This window comes from Homalodisca vitripennis, chromosome 3 (genome assembly GCF_021130785.1).
Source record: "Homalodisca vitripennis isolate AUS2020 chromosome 3, UT_GWSS_2.1, whole genome shotgun sequence".
In the NCBI taxonomy this organism is placed as follows: Eukaryota; Metazoa; Arthropoda; class Insecta; order Hemiptera; family Cicadellidae; genus Homalodisca; species Homalodisca vitripennis.
In genome coordinates, this window is record NC_060209.1 from 186,281,246 (window position 1) to 186,300,005 (window position 18,760).

At 33.5% G+C, this 18,760-nt stretch overlaps 1 protein-coding gene across 1 annotated transcript in view; it reads right to left on the reverse strand.

Moving 5' to 3' along the window:
• The window catches only part of LOC124358513 (fat-like cadherin-related tumor suppressor homolog), a 733,849-nt gene that overhangs the window by 339,462 nt on the left and 375,627 nt on the right, over nucleotides 1-18,760 (reverse strand). The window contains 1 exon segment of the mRNA XM_046810807.1: nucleotides 1-3,087. Coding sequence (XP_046666763.1) covers nucleotides 1-3,063 — 3,063 coding nt within the window. The 5' untranslated portion in view covers nucleotides 3,064-3,087.

The window sequence follows — 18,760 nt, forward strand, 5'->3', positions numbered from 1 at the left end:
ACTCCCTTGATCCTCACCCCTTAAAATTATGCTGTACATTTGGCGCTCTTCGTAGTTCAAGGGTGCCTTCGTCCTGAGGGTTCCCGTTTCCGAGTCCACGCTAAAAGGAAGATCCCCGACCGCCTGCGACAAGGAGTATTTTACAATTCCTCCTTCTTCCAAATCGGGGTCCCAGGCGTCCACGGTCACCACCACCGTCCCGACCGGCACATCCTCACGGGCTTTCACCAGGTACGTCTGTGACGGAAACACGGGCGCCTCGTCATTCACGTCTTCCACAACGATTCGCGCGAGCGCGTACGAGTGGAGTGCGTCTGGGTCGTTCGGGTCCGAAGCACGGTCGGAAGCCTTAATCTTCAACTCGTATAAGGACTTCGATTCTCTGTCGAGTGGACCACCAACGGTAAGCATTCCCGACCTGCTGTCGATCTGGAAATCTTTAGTGTCCGTAACTATTTGATACCAGACGTGAGAGTTTTCACCCAAATCGTTGTCTGTCGCTTTAAAACGGAATATTTCAGTTCCACTAAGTGTATCTTCTTTAATTTTGAAACTCACTACAGCCTTGTCAAACACAGGTGCGTTATCATTTACGTCTAAAACAAAAATCGAGAGCATTCGGGAACAAGATAGTTGAGGTTTTCCGAGATCAAAAACAGTAATATTTAAATAATACCTTTCCCTGCGTTCTCTATCCAAGTAACCAGTCACCCGGATGTCCCCCGTGTCTTGGTTTATAGAGAACGTCGAATCAACATCTCCAGCAGTAATGCCAAATATGAGTTTTCCATTGTATCCCAAATCTCTGTCTACAGCTTTCACTTTCATCACGGTGAATCCTAAGGGAACGGATTCGTTGATTTGTATCTCATTGGGCATGCTGATTAGCTGAGGGGCATGCGAGTTTGTTCCGTAACGATTCGGCAAGGTGACTTCGTCTTCTTCTCGACTTTTCGGCCCGTTATTTTTGTCAGCCAAGGCCAATACCTCTGTCAATCTTTTCGCTACTCCAAGATCTTTGCAGTCGAAGCTCGCTGACTCGCCATTCACGAGGAAGTCTCTTGGTCGGTCTGAGTTAATGAGTTTAATGTGAACTCGCGCAAAGTCAGCAAAGTGAGTTCCATCATAGGCAGTTACATTGATGTGCCTCTCGGAGTTACCAATATCTGACAAATCACAGGCCACTGATAACACTCCTGAAGTCACGTCGAGACTAAAGCAGCCGTCTTCGTTACCAGAGGCTATCCTGTAGCTAATTATGTTACCGGCATCCAAGTCGATAGCTGAAAGCGTAATGACTTCTGTGTCTATAGGAACCTGTCTAGGAAGATAACCTACGCAGTCGGTTTTCTCAAAGAGCGGTTTATTGTCATTGATGTCCTTTAATCGAATCTTGAGCCTCATTTCAGACTGTCTTCTAAAAGGTGTTCCCCAGTCAGATGCTCTGATGTACAGATTGTATTCTCTCCTCATCGACTCATAATCAAGGACTTTCGTCGTGCGAATCGTACCGGTAAAGTGGTCTATCTCGAATGGTACATGATTAAGATTAGCAATACTGTAGGAAATATAGGCGTTCTCTCCAGAATCCCTGTCCTTGGCAGTGACCTTGGCCGTGGAGGTTCCGGCTGGCTCATTCTCGCTCACCCATAACTCCAGGTCAGAACTGTCGAACTGAGGATCGTTGTCATTCATATCCACCACCTGGACCTTTACTTTAGCTGAGGACTGTTTCATAGTCCATCCCGTACCATGGTCTATGGCTGACACTGTGAGTGTATAGAAAGTTTTCATCTCTGCGTCCAACTGGACAGCTGTATAAAGAACACCAGTCCTCGGGTTAATGTAAAACTCTCCGGCTTCATTACCTCCTACTATTTCCAAAAAGATTTGCCCAATATCGGAGCTATCTCTGTCGTCAATTTTCAATCTTATAATTGAAGAATTAATCGGCGTATTTTCAGAAACGTCGATTTCATAGATTTCCCTATCAAAGACTGGTTTGTTAAACGTATATTCTTTTATTTTGATAGGGACTGAAATATACGTTGTTCTTGCAGGTTTACCCTTATCGATTGCTCTCAGAGTTAAATTGTACCGGTTCGACACGCTGCTGTTGTGAGCTAATTTCAAAATCTCAATGTTAAACTCCTCCCCTTTCACTCCCGCAGTTTGCTTGCCCAAAGGTGTTATCCTAAAATGCCCGTCGTTGTCGCCGTCCACAATGGTTAAACTGTGCACTTCCCCGTTGACACCGTCATCTCTATCAATAACTCGCACTATCGCATATACGTCTGCGTGAGAGTATTCAGATATCTCCGGAAGGTGGTACACGTAGATTTCCGGTCCGTGTTGGTTCACTTGAGCCACCAGTACTTGCACTTTGGTCATACTAAACGGTTTCTTAACTCCTCTAATGTCAATACCTCTATCTTTGGCAAGTACTTGCATATCATAAACTGATCTCTCAGAGTACCTGAGAGGCCTGGTTAGAGTAATCACACCTGTCACCGGGTGAATCGCAAATTGTTCTGATATTTCTAAGAAACTATAGTAGACCTCACCGTTACGCCCCAAATCTGCATCCTCTGCGAACACTTTTATTACACTACTGTGAACCGGCAAGTCTTCTGGGACAGTCGTCGAGTATTCCGGATAATAGAACAACGGACTGAGATCGTTAGTGTCAACTATGTTTACTGTCACTATTGCTGTCGCCTCAAGACCGGAAGTGGCAGTGGCGTTCACAGTTAGCACGTACTTATCCTTCCTTTCGCGGTTGAGGCTGTCCGAACGCGTAAACACGGAGAGGAACCAAAAGTCCCCGACCAGGCGCTCCTCGACTTTGAACAATTTACCCGAGTCTCCGGACACCACGCGGTAACTCACGTTACTCCCGGATGCACCCACGAAGACGCCCACCATCTGGTCTGTCGTCGCCAGCGTTTCCCTTGCAGAGTGCTCCGGGATACTGACGTTGTAGGAACTTTGGGTGAAGCGGAACTGAGAAGCAGTGGTCGTGGTGAGCCCACATACCAGGAACACGAACAGTACCAGCGCCATGATCACAATGTGAGAGCAGGAACTCTGGAACACACAAAAATGAGAAATCAATAAGAAACTTTGGTAAAATGAAACTGATAAGTAATGATCGTAATTAACTCATGTATCAGGATCAGAGGGAGAAATGATAACGCTAGGTCACAGAAGGAGAACAGGAACTATGGATGATACAATAATAAGAAATCAACGAGGAACTTGGGGTAAAATAAAACTGATAAACAGTGGTCGTGGTGAGCCTATATATCAGAATCAGAGGGCGAAGTGAAAGCACTATGGCCACAGTAGGAGAACAGGAACTCTGGAACATACAATAATGAGAAATTAATGAGAATCTTTAGGTCAAACGAAACTGAGAAGCAGTGATCGTGGTGAAACTATATATCAGAATCAGAGGGCGAAGTGAAAGCACTATGGCCACAGTAGGAGAACAGGAACTCTGGAACATACAATAATGAGAAATTAATGAGAATCTTTAGGTCAAACGAAACTGAGAAGCAGTGATCTTGGTGAAACTATATATCAGAATCAGAGGGCGAAGTGAAAGCACTATGGCCACAGTAGGAGAACAGGAACTCTGGAACATACAATAATGAGAAATTAATGAGAATCTTTAGGTCAAACGAAACTGAGAAGCAGTGATCGTGGTGAAACTATATATCAGAATCAGAGGGCGAAGTGAAAGCACTATGGCCACAGTAGGAGAACAGGAACTCTGGAACATACAATACTGAGAATTCAATGAGGATCTTTGGGTCAAATGAAACTAAGAGGCAGTAGTCGTGGTGAATACATACATCAGGAACTATTACACACAAATTTAATGAATAAAATTACAAAATTTTGTCGTTTTAACTTTTTACGAAATTTTAAAACTCGAGCAACTACTTTTATAAGGTCCACTTGTCACAGCTGAGGGCTGCTCTATCAGATGCTCTAGATAATTCTCCTACTTCCACAATAAAACATAATGGGTTAGAAATCTGAGGCGCATTTTTGGTTCTATTTCAAAATGGCTTGCTTTCAATGAACCATGTGTTAATACTCTCCAAAGTTAAATCTTTTAATTCAATATTTCAATATAATCTAAAACAAATTGTATGATCCCAACAGTAAAAAGTTGTGTTTTCATCAAATTAGTGTGTTTAGTTTAATTCTTATTTATTTTTACCTTACCATCCTAATTCATTACCATATACCAGTTTCTTTCAAGTAAAGACTACTGTATATATTAGCATATTACTTAAAGCTCTTACATATAACTGAATAAAGGAGAGTAACGTTAACAAAAACTAAACGAAGAGTTAACAACATGATTAAGTGTGCTTATAAAGCAATCTGTGTTCTAATATATATATATATATATATATATATATATATATATATATATATATATATATATATATAAATGTCCTTATCTACTCGTATATAACTAAAATAACATAGTAAAATAATTGAGTTGCAAACAATTTAATATAACTTGTATGTTATTACTTCCTTGCCTATATTTTAATAAAGCTTAAAACTAATTTTTATTAATTCAATATTTTCCTTTACCAAGTTAACTAAAATGCATTCAACTGGCAATGTATCAAACCGTGATTTTTTTTCTCAAGCAGTAAAAAACACAACAAACACTCCATATTTTTTATATGAAACCTTTAATTGTGTTGCACGGCATATATGATATTTAAAAATATAAATATAATATAAACTTGTCTGCTATAATTGTGTATTAGATTATTAACGGAATAAATTTGAGAGTTATTTGACACATTGTACTATTTCATAACGTAAGTACATTACCAGATACAGGCGGATTATAACACGTGACGTATCCCTATCAACAGATCAACAATGATAGATTATCCACTATCAAATATTGGTAGTTGATCCTACCACTGAGCTAGCCACTTGTTTGTCTGCTCCATGGCAAATATGTGCAATACACTGATTGTTGGTCTAATGGGTGATCAATTATCTCGGGCTTAATTATCCCCAACTTCAAAACACTGCAATATCTGGAACGAGGCGTATATTTGTACTAATTTAAAACAGCAGACTCAAAAATATTATATTTTTTCTTTTAACCTGCTATTTAAACAACCGAGGAATCAATTTTACGTACGTTTTGTACACTATTAATAGTAATGTTTAGAGAAAAAACATAATCTATTTTGCAGTTAATAATATACAATTTAACTTTATACAATGATGATAGTCCATACAATAATGTTTTACAGTTAAATACATTTACTAGTTCGAAGTCAAAAAAATATAAGATAGAAGTGATAATGTTTTATTACTTCAACACGGTACACTATATAATAAAACAAATGTTACTGGCACAATTTACATCCATATGTAATACTACATTCATTCGTACCTAACTATCAAATTGTTGATATTACGAATCTGTTATTCCTATATATAATTATTAAATTACAATTGGTGTCTATTTTCATCAGAAACGTGATGTCTTAGAACGTAAAATCCTAGCTTTACTTAGCATCCGAAAGCAATACTATAAGTGTCAGTACGTTGACTGTCTTATGATAAGATATACTAAAAATATTTTCTTCGTGGGTAAATTATTCTAAATTGACGAAAGTATTAATAAAATGTAGAAAGTTGCGTTTAAAAATCTCTTTTAAATTTTTGTATCAAGGATAATATATTCCCTGTAAACAACCTTAGAATTTCATAGTATTGTTAATATGCTTCAGCACTGTTTGTTTATTGTATTCTTACAAGGTCCACACTACGCAAACAGGATTCGTTGATGTTGAATGTAAAATTTCACATCTAAAATTTATTTTATTCTCGAGATATCCTGCGGCAACACAGACATACAACAAATGTGGACATTTTACATCCGCCGGTACACTAAAAGAAATTGTGACTAATAAGTAAGTGATAAACTAAAGAATGATAAAATTTTCAAGTAAAATTTATTATTTATAGACAAAATGTTTTTCAACATTTCTAACTACGAATTAACTTTAAACTTTAAATTTTGTTTTCATTAAGTCAGTTTTCATAACAGAGTTTACATACTAAAGTCCATGTGATATAAGGAGGGAATTACAACAAGAGTGTACGCTAAAATCAAATTTTATCATTCCATTTTCACTCTATTACTTATTCTTTTACTGTAAGAATAAACGTCGAGATTTGACACTAAATATGGTTGTACTCTGCTTGCTTACACATGTATTTATTCTGCTGTTATCTCATTGCCATTACCCATAAGACCAAATACATAAATGCCATTTTTAGCGCCAGAAATTATAGGCTTCGCTAAAGCTCAGCCAATAACAACTAAATGCTATGAAATTTATGGTATAAACAATAATATTGGAGTTTAAAAAAAATAATTTTCTATAAATTAAAAGAGTTTTTTTAGTTTAGTAAAAGAAGTATTATTAAAACCGTAAAAATGAAAGAACAATAATTTAAGGTAAAATACCTTGTAACATATTGGCCCATGAACTGTGTCGAGGTTAAATCGAACGAAAAAGAAATAAAAGAAAACAGTTTCTTCCTTTACATTGCTATCAACACGGACAGAACATAATTAATGGTTTGTTGTTTCCTGTGGGATTGTTCTCTTGCCGTAAGAAACTCAGGGAATATAAATGCTTAGAATGTTCGTATGGTTCACAATAAACTGGTGAATACACGATAAAGCCAGATGACGATATAAAGAATATGAGAATGCTGGCAAGGTACACTTGAGTACACAACTGCCGAACCCTGCTTGACAATATTCATGACATCCTATTCCAAATGCAATATCTTCTCCAGTGAGGATTTACTTTGACAAAACAACTAATGTGAGTCTTCAAAACACTTCCCTTATTGTTGGGACTGCCCTTATATGCAAATACATGACGGTATTATTGGCTCATCTAAAGGATGACGATCGACGACTTTCACTATTCTGCATCTTCTTAATCATATGGTTAACTCATCTTCAAGACTATCACTGGAATTGCAGTGAAATATAGGTATATAATATAACAAAGGAGGAAATTGATATCCAATTGCAGAGTTGTGTATTTGGGCAACAGCATTACCTTTTTATCTGAGTTTGCTCAAAGTAAATTCTAGTAGAACGAGTAATTCGTATTGATTTAATTACGAACCAAGATCAGAAAGAAACCTAAAAATTGTATTTAATGTCATGCACTCGCGTACTTGTAAAGACAATATTTTAGTAAATACTCAATCCCCACATCCATTCGTGTTTAGGAGGAACCAGGTCATTACGATGAACTAAAAATAATTTTTCATTGGCTACCCTAGCATAGACGACAAGTTAAAAGTTTCCGTGCATTGTTTCAAAATTAAGCCGAAACCCAGAACCTTGTGATCTCAAACGACGATATCATACGCCACGTAATTGCGAAAAATGTCTATGTGTACCTAAAGGATATAATGATGATAATAGTTGTAATGATGAAATCGTCCAACAATCGTACTGTAATTGCCTCACAACTTCCGGCATTCCCAATATGGTCATCATCGTTTACGTACACCGGGTCAAGTCAATTAACTAGAACATATTTTTATTGGGTATTTATCGTAGAATGAATTTTCAAAGCTTCCAAGCATTTTCTAGGCCCAGGAAATTTGACTGCCTTATACTAACTGCCACTATGTTTACCTAAAGAATGTATTATATATTACCAAATCAAAATTCCATCGCGCTTTATTACGCCAGAACCTCTGCATCTCCATCACGACCATCATCGTACATCTAATATGATTTTCAAAGAATGAGTGGAATTTCAAAATGGGCAGCCTCCTTTATTTTACAAAACCAGGTCCAAAGTTTAGGCTCTCTAAACGAGAAATAATCACGAGACTGAAGTTTGAACCCCGACTTGAATGACGTAAACTAACACATTAATACATACTGCTTGACTCGGTCATTTCGCGATAACCACCGTACCCACTACACTGCGAAATTGGTAATTTAAGGTTTTAAAGATTTCAAGAGTAGTTATTCTTTTCTCCAACATATCTCATCCATATACCTTTCAGTATCACCCATTAAGAAAAATTAAAACCAATCAATGATTTATATATATATATTAAACAGACATTCGTTATTCACACTGTCAGAATATACCTGTACTAATATACATGTATATATATTATTTGTCAGTGTGTGAGGGATCCCTTGATAATAAACAGACAGCGCTTCACCAATCAGACAGACAGCGCCAGTGACAACGGCACTTGACAGTTACAGATTACCTACATAATGATCTGAAACGTACGGCTTGACACAGACGAATATTATTGGTGTATCTGAATAATAATCAGTAGGCCTAGAATTTTAAAACTCAATGGACTTTGTTATCGCAACACAGATTGAAATCCAATCCTTATTGCGAATCATACATTATTATACGGATTGATGGAAGAAGGAAACACGAAATCTGAACCATCCTGGTGAAGTAACAGATGTTTTAATTTCATATATCACCAATGACCATTGACTCTTTATTAAGGTCATGACATGGATTTCTCAAAATCGTGTTGTTGTCAGTACATTCGTCAGTACAATCAATCTTGATAGAATAAAATATGTCAAACATAAAACTTGGTGGTCCATTTCAGTCAAACTCACCGCCATTAACAATATTAAATACGGTAAAATAAATTTTGAACGCATTTTGAAATGTTCATTCCTGTTTTTATTGTTCCTCTAGGATGCGTGCAAGCCTTATCTTATCTCTTAATGATAAAGATAACCAAAAGTGCTCCCAGCAACCAGTGTTTCTTGAGTCACAATTTAGAATATATTACAGCTACGTAGTGTGTTCGACAGTACATAGCAGACACTGAGGTTTTTACAACTCAGGAGTTTTTGTAAACCCCAGACAGTGAGCAAATGAAATGTTATTGTGTCTCAGTGACATTCAAGACCGTTTGTTGGCTTCAAAACACAAGTGTTGCAAATAAAACATTTTTTACAATACGAAGTAATAAAACTGACAAATAGGTTTCAAACCCTGTCGTTTCTCACGTCTCCTTGTTAAGAAATGTAATGTCGCGTCGTGAATTAACAGACGGTTCAGTTTACAACCGTAGGGTTGTGAAACTCGCACCTGTTCAGGCAATCATGCTGCTTGTGTCTGTTTACGTTCTTCATTTTACCTTTGTTGAGCCTTCGCTAATTTTTAGAACGTTACAACAACACGTGTTCCAACTAGACCCAAGTCTGGATTTTAAAGTACTTTTTATTTTAAAACAGTAGTTTGGAATCAAATGTTAAAGCAATTTTGTGCAAATCTTGTACCAAGGTTTCTCCAAATAATATAGTACGAGTTTCGTTACCATAGCATTTAATCACAGGTCCTCAGCACAATATATTTCAGTATGAGATTAATGTTACATTTATGTGTTCCTTACAAAACACCATTAGGAAAAGAATTCCAGAGCATTACAAATAGATTATAACGTATATAAATATGTGTAACTGATATTAAATCTTAAAATTCCATGTTGTTTATCTAATTTTAAAGACTGAACACATATTACACATTTAAAACAAGCCAATATTACTCCACTTCTCAAGTGACCTAGAATAACTGCTTAATAGATCTTTTCGACAATGCAACAAGTGAATAGTACTGTCAAAAACGGCTATGACATGAGTGAAAACTTTTTGGACACAAGCAGTTGACACATAAAAATGATAAAACGACACTACTTTAAACGAATTCACAGAGACTCGTAAAATGGCTGCATCTTAAGAACTGTAAGTCACATCCTCCAATTTTACCTTTAATGTATACATTATAAAATTAACTTCCAGAATACAGACCTTTCATGTAAATAATGGGCACGTATTTGTACTACTTAAATATATAAATACTGTATCCTACCTAAGATGATTAAAAAACATTTTAAACCATGCCATCTACGATAAAATTATTGCTATATATTTGTATAGACCCTATGTTAATTGTATATAATATTAAACTTTAACATTTTTATTTCTCTTTAAGGTTTTGTAATTATGGGATTTCATTTTTTTATCTGCTTTGGCCTGTATAAAAAAGAATCTAAACATAATTTGTAATGATGTGTTTTTGTCTCTTGGGAAATATTTACTGCTTTTCTTTAGTTTACATTTATGTGTGGGATTTTCCCTATTTTGAGTCTGGAATCGTAATCTTTTTTGATTAACGGTAACAAAGGAATTGGAAGATTGAGTGACATTCCGCAAAAATTGTGACGAATCAATTTTATAATCGTGTTTTTTAACGCCTGCACGTACACTAGGAAGACGCAAATCGCAGAGATAAACAAGCATAGAAAATACGAACTTCTAGTTAACTATTTCACAAACGAAGCACGATGTTTTGTTGCTTTAGACTCATACGCATGTTAACTATAGATAAAGAAATTTACTCATAATGAATGCTTATAAATCAAGTATAATTAGTAAAGTATGTAAGTTGAAAATTTTAATTCTATCGTCCTAATTCTAAGAAAAATGCTAATGCTTGATTATTGCTGGCTGATGGCAACTCTTTGAAGGAAAGCTAGAACATGATCAACAAGTTTTCAGGACCATCTCTGTCATCTAACCGTAAGGTGGGTAAGCTGAAAGTCAGCGGTATTAAAGACTGATGGCTTCAGTTTGGACACAGAGAGAGGAACGTATACTTAACAGAGTGAAAGTTGTGGAACCTAAAGAAAGGTAAGAAAAAAAAGGAACAACACTAAAACAACAGGATAAAACAGCGAAAAAAGGTTTATTCTGTATAAAACAAAGGAAGAAGCATTAGAATCTCGTATAACAAAACATTTAAAAGGTAAAAGAATTTAACAACTACTATTTGAAATTTTACGCCTGAAAATTAACTTCTTATTAAGTTTTGTAATATATTTAGTTATTTTAGTTATTAATATATTATACGAATATAAAAAATTACTTGTAATAAATACGAGATATTTAATTTAGTATTTTTTACTATTAAGGCCTATAATTAAAAAAAATCCTACAAAGAGTATAAAACATTTAAGTATTACTATTTTTAGTATATTACAAAATAAAATACTCATCAATTATTAAAATTGTTTCCTCTAGTCCAGACATCCAAGAGAATAAGACGTACCTAGCAACATACATAGTATAAACTAAAGAAAAGCAATTAAAATGTTCTAGAAAACATTACGAACTATTAGCGACCAATAGCGATTTTGTATGTTCTAAAAAACGTATTTTAAAGCTATGTAGCATGTAATTTCACGGCGGTTGTGTGTGTGTTTATTGATTTTCTAACAGCATATTTACCTACTCTATTCCTGGACTATAAGTTTTATTATATGTTTGGTACAGTATTGTTTATATAATTATGTTGCACCGCACCCTAGAGACCATGATAGTGTTTTAGTTTACATTTACTTAACTGCTAAGATTTCTCAAACTATGTGAAAACCTACCGATAACTCTTAGTAATTTGTTGGGACCCCATTCTGTAAAATTTTAATAAAAGTTTTGATTGACCCATTTCAAAGAAACATAACCTACAAAAATAAGAACTAAAGAACATTTTTAATTCTACAAGCGAAAGCAGAAGGAGAAGAATTGAGATCACAAAATATTAAAAGACAAATAAAATTTAAAACCAATTAAAAACACAGATAATGTTTTAGTTCATTATTTTATATTATTCTATTTACCAGGTAATATTTTCAGTTTCATTAGTAAAAAAAGGTAATTATTATTCAGTTGTGTAGTGTATTTAATTATTCTTGTTTTAATAACTTAAACAAAACCAAAAATATATGCAAGTTTTATGTCAGGCAAGACCGTTAAGAAACAAGAATATAATCACCTAATAAAAGGGAAACTCTCTTCTCATTTATGAACCACAATAAAAGAAATAACTATGGCATTGACGAAGGGTCTAAAGGGCATCGCACTTTTTTGGAATTAGGAATAAGGATTTCATTTTGTGATATGCTCGGTGATAAAGGACAATAAAAAACCTCCTCTTTCACTGCTACCGTTAATCAAAAAATATTACGATTCCCGATATAATATTAATAAAGCAAGGCAGTACAAACTTTAGAGGCAAAAAAATACATATTAATGCAATAAGAACGAGCAAAGAATATTTTTCGTTCCACAGGTAAAGAAGAGGGAAAAGGATTTAAATCTTTTGAAATTGAAAAAATAATATTCGAAGTTTAATGTCTTAAATATTTACTCCTTTGTTGGGTTGAGTAATGTATTGTACTATTCATGTTTTTATACTTTAATCGAAACCTAATACATATACAACTAATTGCGATGCGTAGCCCACAGGGATACAAAATTAGGATCCCCTAATAGAAAGGAATACATCTTCCCGTTTAGGAATCACGATGACGTAATGGCATTGACGAAAATTGTAAAGAACAATGAGTAATGTATTAGCTCAAATAAGAATTTCATATTGATATATCCTTCATTTAAAGGGCAATCCAGAACCTCCTCTTTCAGTGATACCGTTAACCAAAAAAGATTACGATTCCCAACCTAGTTGTAAAAAAGCAATGCAGTGCAAACTTTCCAGGCAAAAAAAAAAACATATCAATGCAATAAGAACGTGTCAAGAATAATTTTCATTCGACATGTCGAAGAAGGGGGACAAAATTAAAATCCTGTGAAATTGAAGCTCAATACAAAAAAAAACTAGGGAAGAATATTTTAATCTATAGACTAAAGAAGACAGACACATTGTGATATCATAGTCATAACATCTTAAGAGTAAGTTACATTTTTAGTTCTAAAATTTACAAGATTCTTGCCTAAAAATGTACATAACATTATTTTGATTAGTGTATTGAAATATGATTATTACAACCCATAATGTTTAAAAATCCTATAGATAACGTACAATTTTCAAGTATTCATATTTTGTGTATATTACTAATATAGATAATGTTTTAGTTCATTATTTTATTTTATATTTTCCACGTAATATTTTGAGTATCATGTATGGACAATGTACTTATTATTCTGTTGTGTAATGTATTTAATTATTTTATTTTAATATCTTAAACAAAACCTAAAATATATGCAAGTTTTATGCCAGACATGGCTGTTAAGAAACAAGAGCATGATCACCTAATACAAAGTAAGCTCTCTTCCCATTCATGTACCACAATAAAAGAAAGAAGTAATGACACAAAGAAAGAAGAAAATCTAAAACCTCCTCTTTCACTGATACCGTTAATCAAAAAAGATTACGATTCCCGACCTAATTGCGATGCGTAGCCCACAGAGACACAAAATAAGGATCCCCTAATAGAAAGGAATACATCTTCCCGTTTAGGAATCACGATGACGTAATGACATTGACGAAAAGTGTAAAGAACAATGAGTCCTGTAGTAGTTCAAATAAGAATTTCATACTGAGATATCCTCCATTTAATAGACAATCCAGAACCTACTCTTTCACGGACACCTTTAATCAAAAAAGATTACGATTCCCGACCTAGTGGTACAAAAGCAATGCTGTAAACATTTTCCAGGCAAGAAAATACATATCAATGTAATAAGAACGTGTAAAGAATATTTTTCATTCCACAGATCGGAGAAGGGGAACAAAATTGAAATCCTGTGAAATTGAAGCTCAATAAAAAAAACTAGGGAAAAATATTTTAATCTGCAGACAAAGAAGACAGAGAAAGAATGTGATATCATAGTCATAACATCTTAAGAGTAAGTTACATTTTTAGTTCTAAAATTTACAAGATTCTTGCCTAAAAATGTACATAACATTATTTTGATTAGTGTATTGAAATATGATTATTACAACCCATAATGTTTAAAAATCCTATAGATAACGTACAATTTTCAAGTATTCATATTTTGTGTATATTACTAATATATGTAATGTCTTAGTTCATTATTTTTTTATAATATTTTCTAGGTAATATTTTGAGTATCATGTATAAACGATTTATTTATTATTCTGTTGTGTAATGTATTTAATTATTTTATTTTAATCTTAAAAAAAACCTAGAATATATGCAAGTTTTATGCCAGGCATGGCTGTTAAGAAACAAGAGTATGATCACCTAATACAAAGTAAACTCTCTTCCAATTTATGAACCACAATAAAGAAATAAGTAATGGCATTGACGAAAGGTGTAAAAAACAATGAGTCCTGTAGAAGTTCAAATAAGAATTTCATATTCAGATATCCTCCATCTAAAAGGACAATCCAAAACTTCCTCTTTCACTGATACCGTTAATCAAAAAAGATTACGATTCCCGACCTAGTTGTAATAAAGCAATGCAGTACAAACATTCCAAGAAAAAAATACATATCATTGCAATAAGAACGAGCAAAGAATATTTTCAATTACACAGGACATGATAACATACAATTTTTAAGTATTCATATTTTGTGTATATTATTAATATAGATAATGTTTTAGTTCATTATCTTATTTCATACTATTTTCCAGTTAACATTTTGAGTTTCATGTGTAAAAATTGTACTTATTATTCAGTAGAGAAATTTATTTAATTATTCTTGTTTTAATATCTTAAAAAAACTTAAAATATATGAACGATTTATGCCAGACATGGCTGTTAAGAAACAAGAGTATAATCACCTAATACAAAGTAAACTCTCTTCCAATTTATGAACCACAATAAGCTTTAGTAATTTAATTTGAACCAGTATTTTTTGGATAATCACTATTACAATGTAGGGCTTTCAAATATACCTCCTGTTTTTCGTGATACCGTTAATAAAAAAAGATTACGATTGCCGACCTAGTATTAATAACGCATTGCAGTACAAACTTTCGAGGTAACACATCACATATCAATACATAAGAATGAGTAAAGAATATTTTTCATTCGACAAAGAAGAGGGAAATGAATTGAAATCCTTTGAAATTAAAAAAAAGCATTATTTAAAGTTTAATGTCTTAAAAATTACTTCTTTATTTGGTTGTGTAATATATTGCACTGTTAATGTTTTTATTCCTTAAATCAAACCTAATACATATGAAAATTATTGCAATGCGTAGCCCGCTGAGGAACAAAACCAGGACCACGAAAGGAAAAAGAAAACCTGTTCCCTCGATGAATTCTCAAATTAATAAAAATAGTTGTTAAATTGAATTATCATATGGTTGTGCATTCTAAAACGAATTATTATTCAGAACTGCTTAGTAATAATATAACAGCCTCTTTTAATTAATATTTCTAATTATTATAACTTGTGAGAACAAGATTGTATTTTCAAAAATATAAGTCAAACAACAGTGGATTGACGTATTTCATATCAGGAACTTAAGATTGCCTATGTAAAATCGATTATATAGTTGATTACATGAAGGCATGAAAGCAAAACAAAAAAAGATAAAGCCGTTTTTCATTTATAATATTACTAGGATTTATATGATGTTTCGTCTTTCAGTTCGTGAACACCTGGCGAATGTGAAAAGCAGGATCAATACTTAAATGGAAACATTAATTTTGTATTAAAGCAAAGAGAAACAGAGTCAAAACAGTTTACAAGTGTATATTACTTGCAATGTAAACTGTGTTAAAATTTACAATACTTTATGAGCACGTTACTTGTCGTGTTGACGCGATATTCCAGAGTTGTGAAAAGGATCAACAAGCGTAAAATGAAGAACGTAAACAAACACAAAGCAGAGTGATTGCCAGAACAGGTGCAGCTTCACAACGGCACGGCTGTAAAATGAGCTGTCTTGGTTTAGCGGGGCTTGCGGGACGAGGAGGGGACACTAAATGTGAACTATAGCTACTCTCATATTTACAGGCACAAGTGATACTGTATTAACAACTAATTTAGCCAATAATGCAGTAGCTTGATACTCCCATTTCACATTACACAATTAGGCACATTTCTAATATGCAAATTGATATTTGACATTTTCTATTAGAGACCCAATAACCGTTATTTTATTGTAATGACTATTTTTGTTTAGAAATCTAAAATACACTATTATATACAAATACTCTATACGCACAGTAAAATATTTGTACTTTGATATTTGTAGAAAATTTATGTTGACATTTCCAAAAATTTACAGAAGAGAGAGGGAAATATTCAAATATTAAAACTTACTCAACCGTAGAAAATTTGTTTTATCCATCCCCAATGTTTAGTGTATTAATTTCTTTATATCTTAACAATACATTCCCTTGCGACACAGTACTGTTAAAATGTAAATTAAATACTTCTGCTTATATATGTACGAAAAAAGTACGCAATTAATAAATGTACAACATTTGTTTATCCTTAAAAAGGTTAAGTTACATGAAAATAGAAAAAAACATGAATGTTTAGTTTCACAACATTTTCATTTCCCAATAACGCTTTCGTTAGCTGCTTCGAAGTCGCTATTAAATGTTCTTTCTTATGATTTTCAACAAGTTTAAAATACATTTTTGTATTACTGTATTTAATTTTGCAATTGAAAAACTCAGGAGTTTCTTTTTACCCATCACGTATTTGGAAAAGTAAGGAGTTCAACATTTTAAAACCAAACGCCAATTGCAAGAGCGTTTCATTTTATGTTCAATATTACAATAACTTAAAGTGTAGGATAATTTATTTCCACTTGCATGTACTACAAACAATTTTTTGATATAGCTTTTAAACTGAACGCTGTACTGACCAATCTACTTCACCACATAAACCACATGAATAGACCATAACTTCATCTCCTTCACAATCTGAAATCTCTATACTGATCAAACCGTTATAATGTGCAGGAGTTGCTTCCGTCACCCCGGGCAAATTAGCCCTACAGGAAGCAGTAAAGTGGGCGACCGTGTTTATTTTTGGCACTTGTACTCCAAACATGTCAAGTTCATCCCGAAACGACATCAGACAGATGTCATAATTCTATTCCTACTTTAGAACTAAAGAAGATGGACTTGGCACTAATATCGAAGAAAAACTATGTAACTCTACAATAATTAGTAATTGAATTTTCATAAGTGTTCAAATTGTAGTGGATTTTAACTTAAACCGATCACAGCTTCATTTTTGCGGAGAGAATCAACAAACTATAAACCAACTTATCAAATAAATATGAACCATTATAGAGCAAAAGACAATTGTATACCTGTAGTAAACCCTTTTAGAATGCCTTATTAAGCGGTTTTGATACTAGTGACATTTGAAAAAAAAGTAAACATCACAAAATTAAAATATGAAAAAATAAACCAATACTTAAGGGGAGTCGGTTGACTATATAGCGCACATGTTAAATTAGATAAGTTTAGGAACATGTTTCTCAATAACCAATAAACATATCAAGATAAGGTTTGTTTTATTTGAATCTGCTATTTCTTACCTACATTTACAGCACAGCAAATTTCCATAGCATAAATATAAGTATTAAACATATTTTTTTTTATAAAAGTCAATTTTTATCAATTTTTTTTAATACATAAACTTTTTTTTAAATTATTATTAGACTACATACAACAATTTGCTGTGCTATAAACATTGCTCTAACTACGAGGAACAAAATTTTTTAAAAATCATCAAAATAAATTGAGTGGTTCTAGAGAAACGTGTTCCTAAACAAAGAAAAACAAGAATTTTCAGAAAACCCTTTTAAAGATTGCATACACATTAATCAGAAACATAACAACATTTAATGCATTCCAGGACCATAACTACGGTTGTCAGGATCCTCCTCTTGTTCTTATAAGTCTTCTAAATGCCTTTTAGCTGCAGTTACTTTCTGGCGACACTTTTTCTCGATCTCTTCCACAGCTTTCTGCGCTTTGTTGATTCGGGTGACATCAATTGTTTCATTGTTTCACAACAATAGCATGCAGATGTGATCCCTAGTTTGCTCAACACTTCACATTTTATTATGTTCCCTTAGTTGAAACTTGCTACAGCATCAAATATACCTAGTTCTAATGTTTCCTTCATCACGAAGGTTGATTTTGGAACTCGCGACCAAATTATATTGTTCAGTGATCACTGGGGTTTTGAGTACCACCGTGCAAACATTTTGATAACAATGATAGATCTGATAAATCTCTAAATATTTGTTTCACCTCTTTCATGACAGCAGGAGCAATGTGTTTGTGATTGTTGTGATCATAAGTTTCATCATTTATTTTAGCTAGTTGGTACTTACACCAAGTATCTTGGCTAGTACTTATATCAGGCTAGTACTTGGTTCTGGTTCTTGACATTTACTAGGCACAATTACTTTTTTACCACCTGGATTTCTTGTCCCTGTAAAGCACTTTGCTTTGTTTTTGAAGGTTTATGTGCTCTAGGCATTTTCACAAACAATAAACTACACAGTATAACTAAATATTATAACTTAGACTGAATGAAAGCAAGAAACACAATGTATGTGACAATAATAAACAAACAACAATTAGGGTTATGTCAAATCTCAACTGACTGTAAACAGATGGGTTGACAACCTTGTATATTCAAAGCAGCATAAAGCAAGTTGGCTAACATAAGCCTAATAATAAATATGCGCTTCAATAAGGATTATGTATGACAATGATGCAGAGTACATGAATTTTACGAGCCAAAATATGCTGAAGCCATTTACATAATATTATATTTGGGTGTGATATTGTTGGCCGATTTGAATAAAAATTGCACCAAATTAAACAGGAGAGTCTAAAGATTAATAAAAGCAA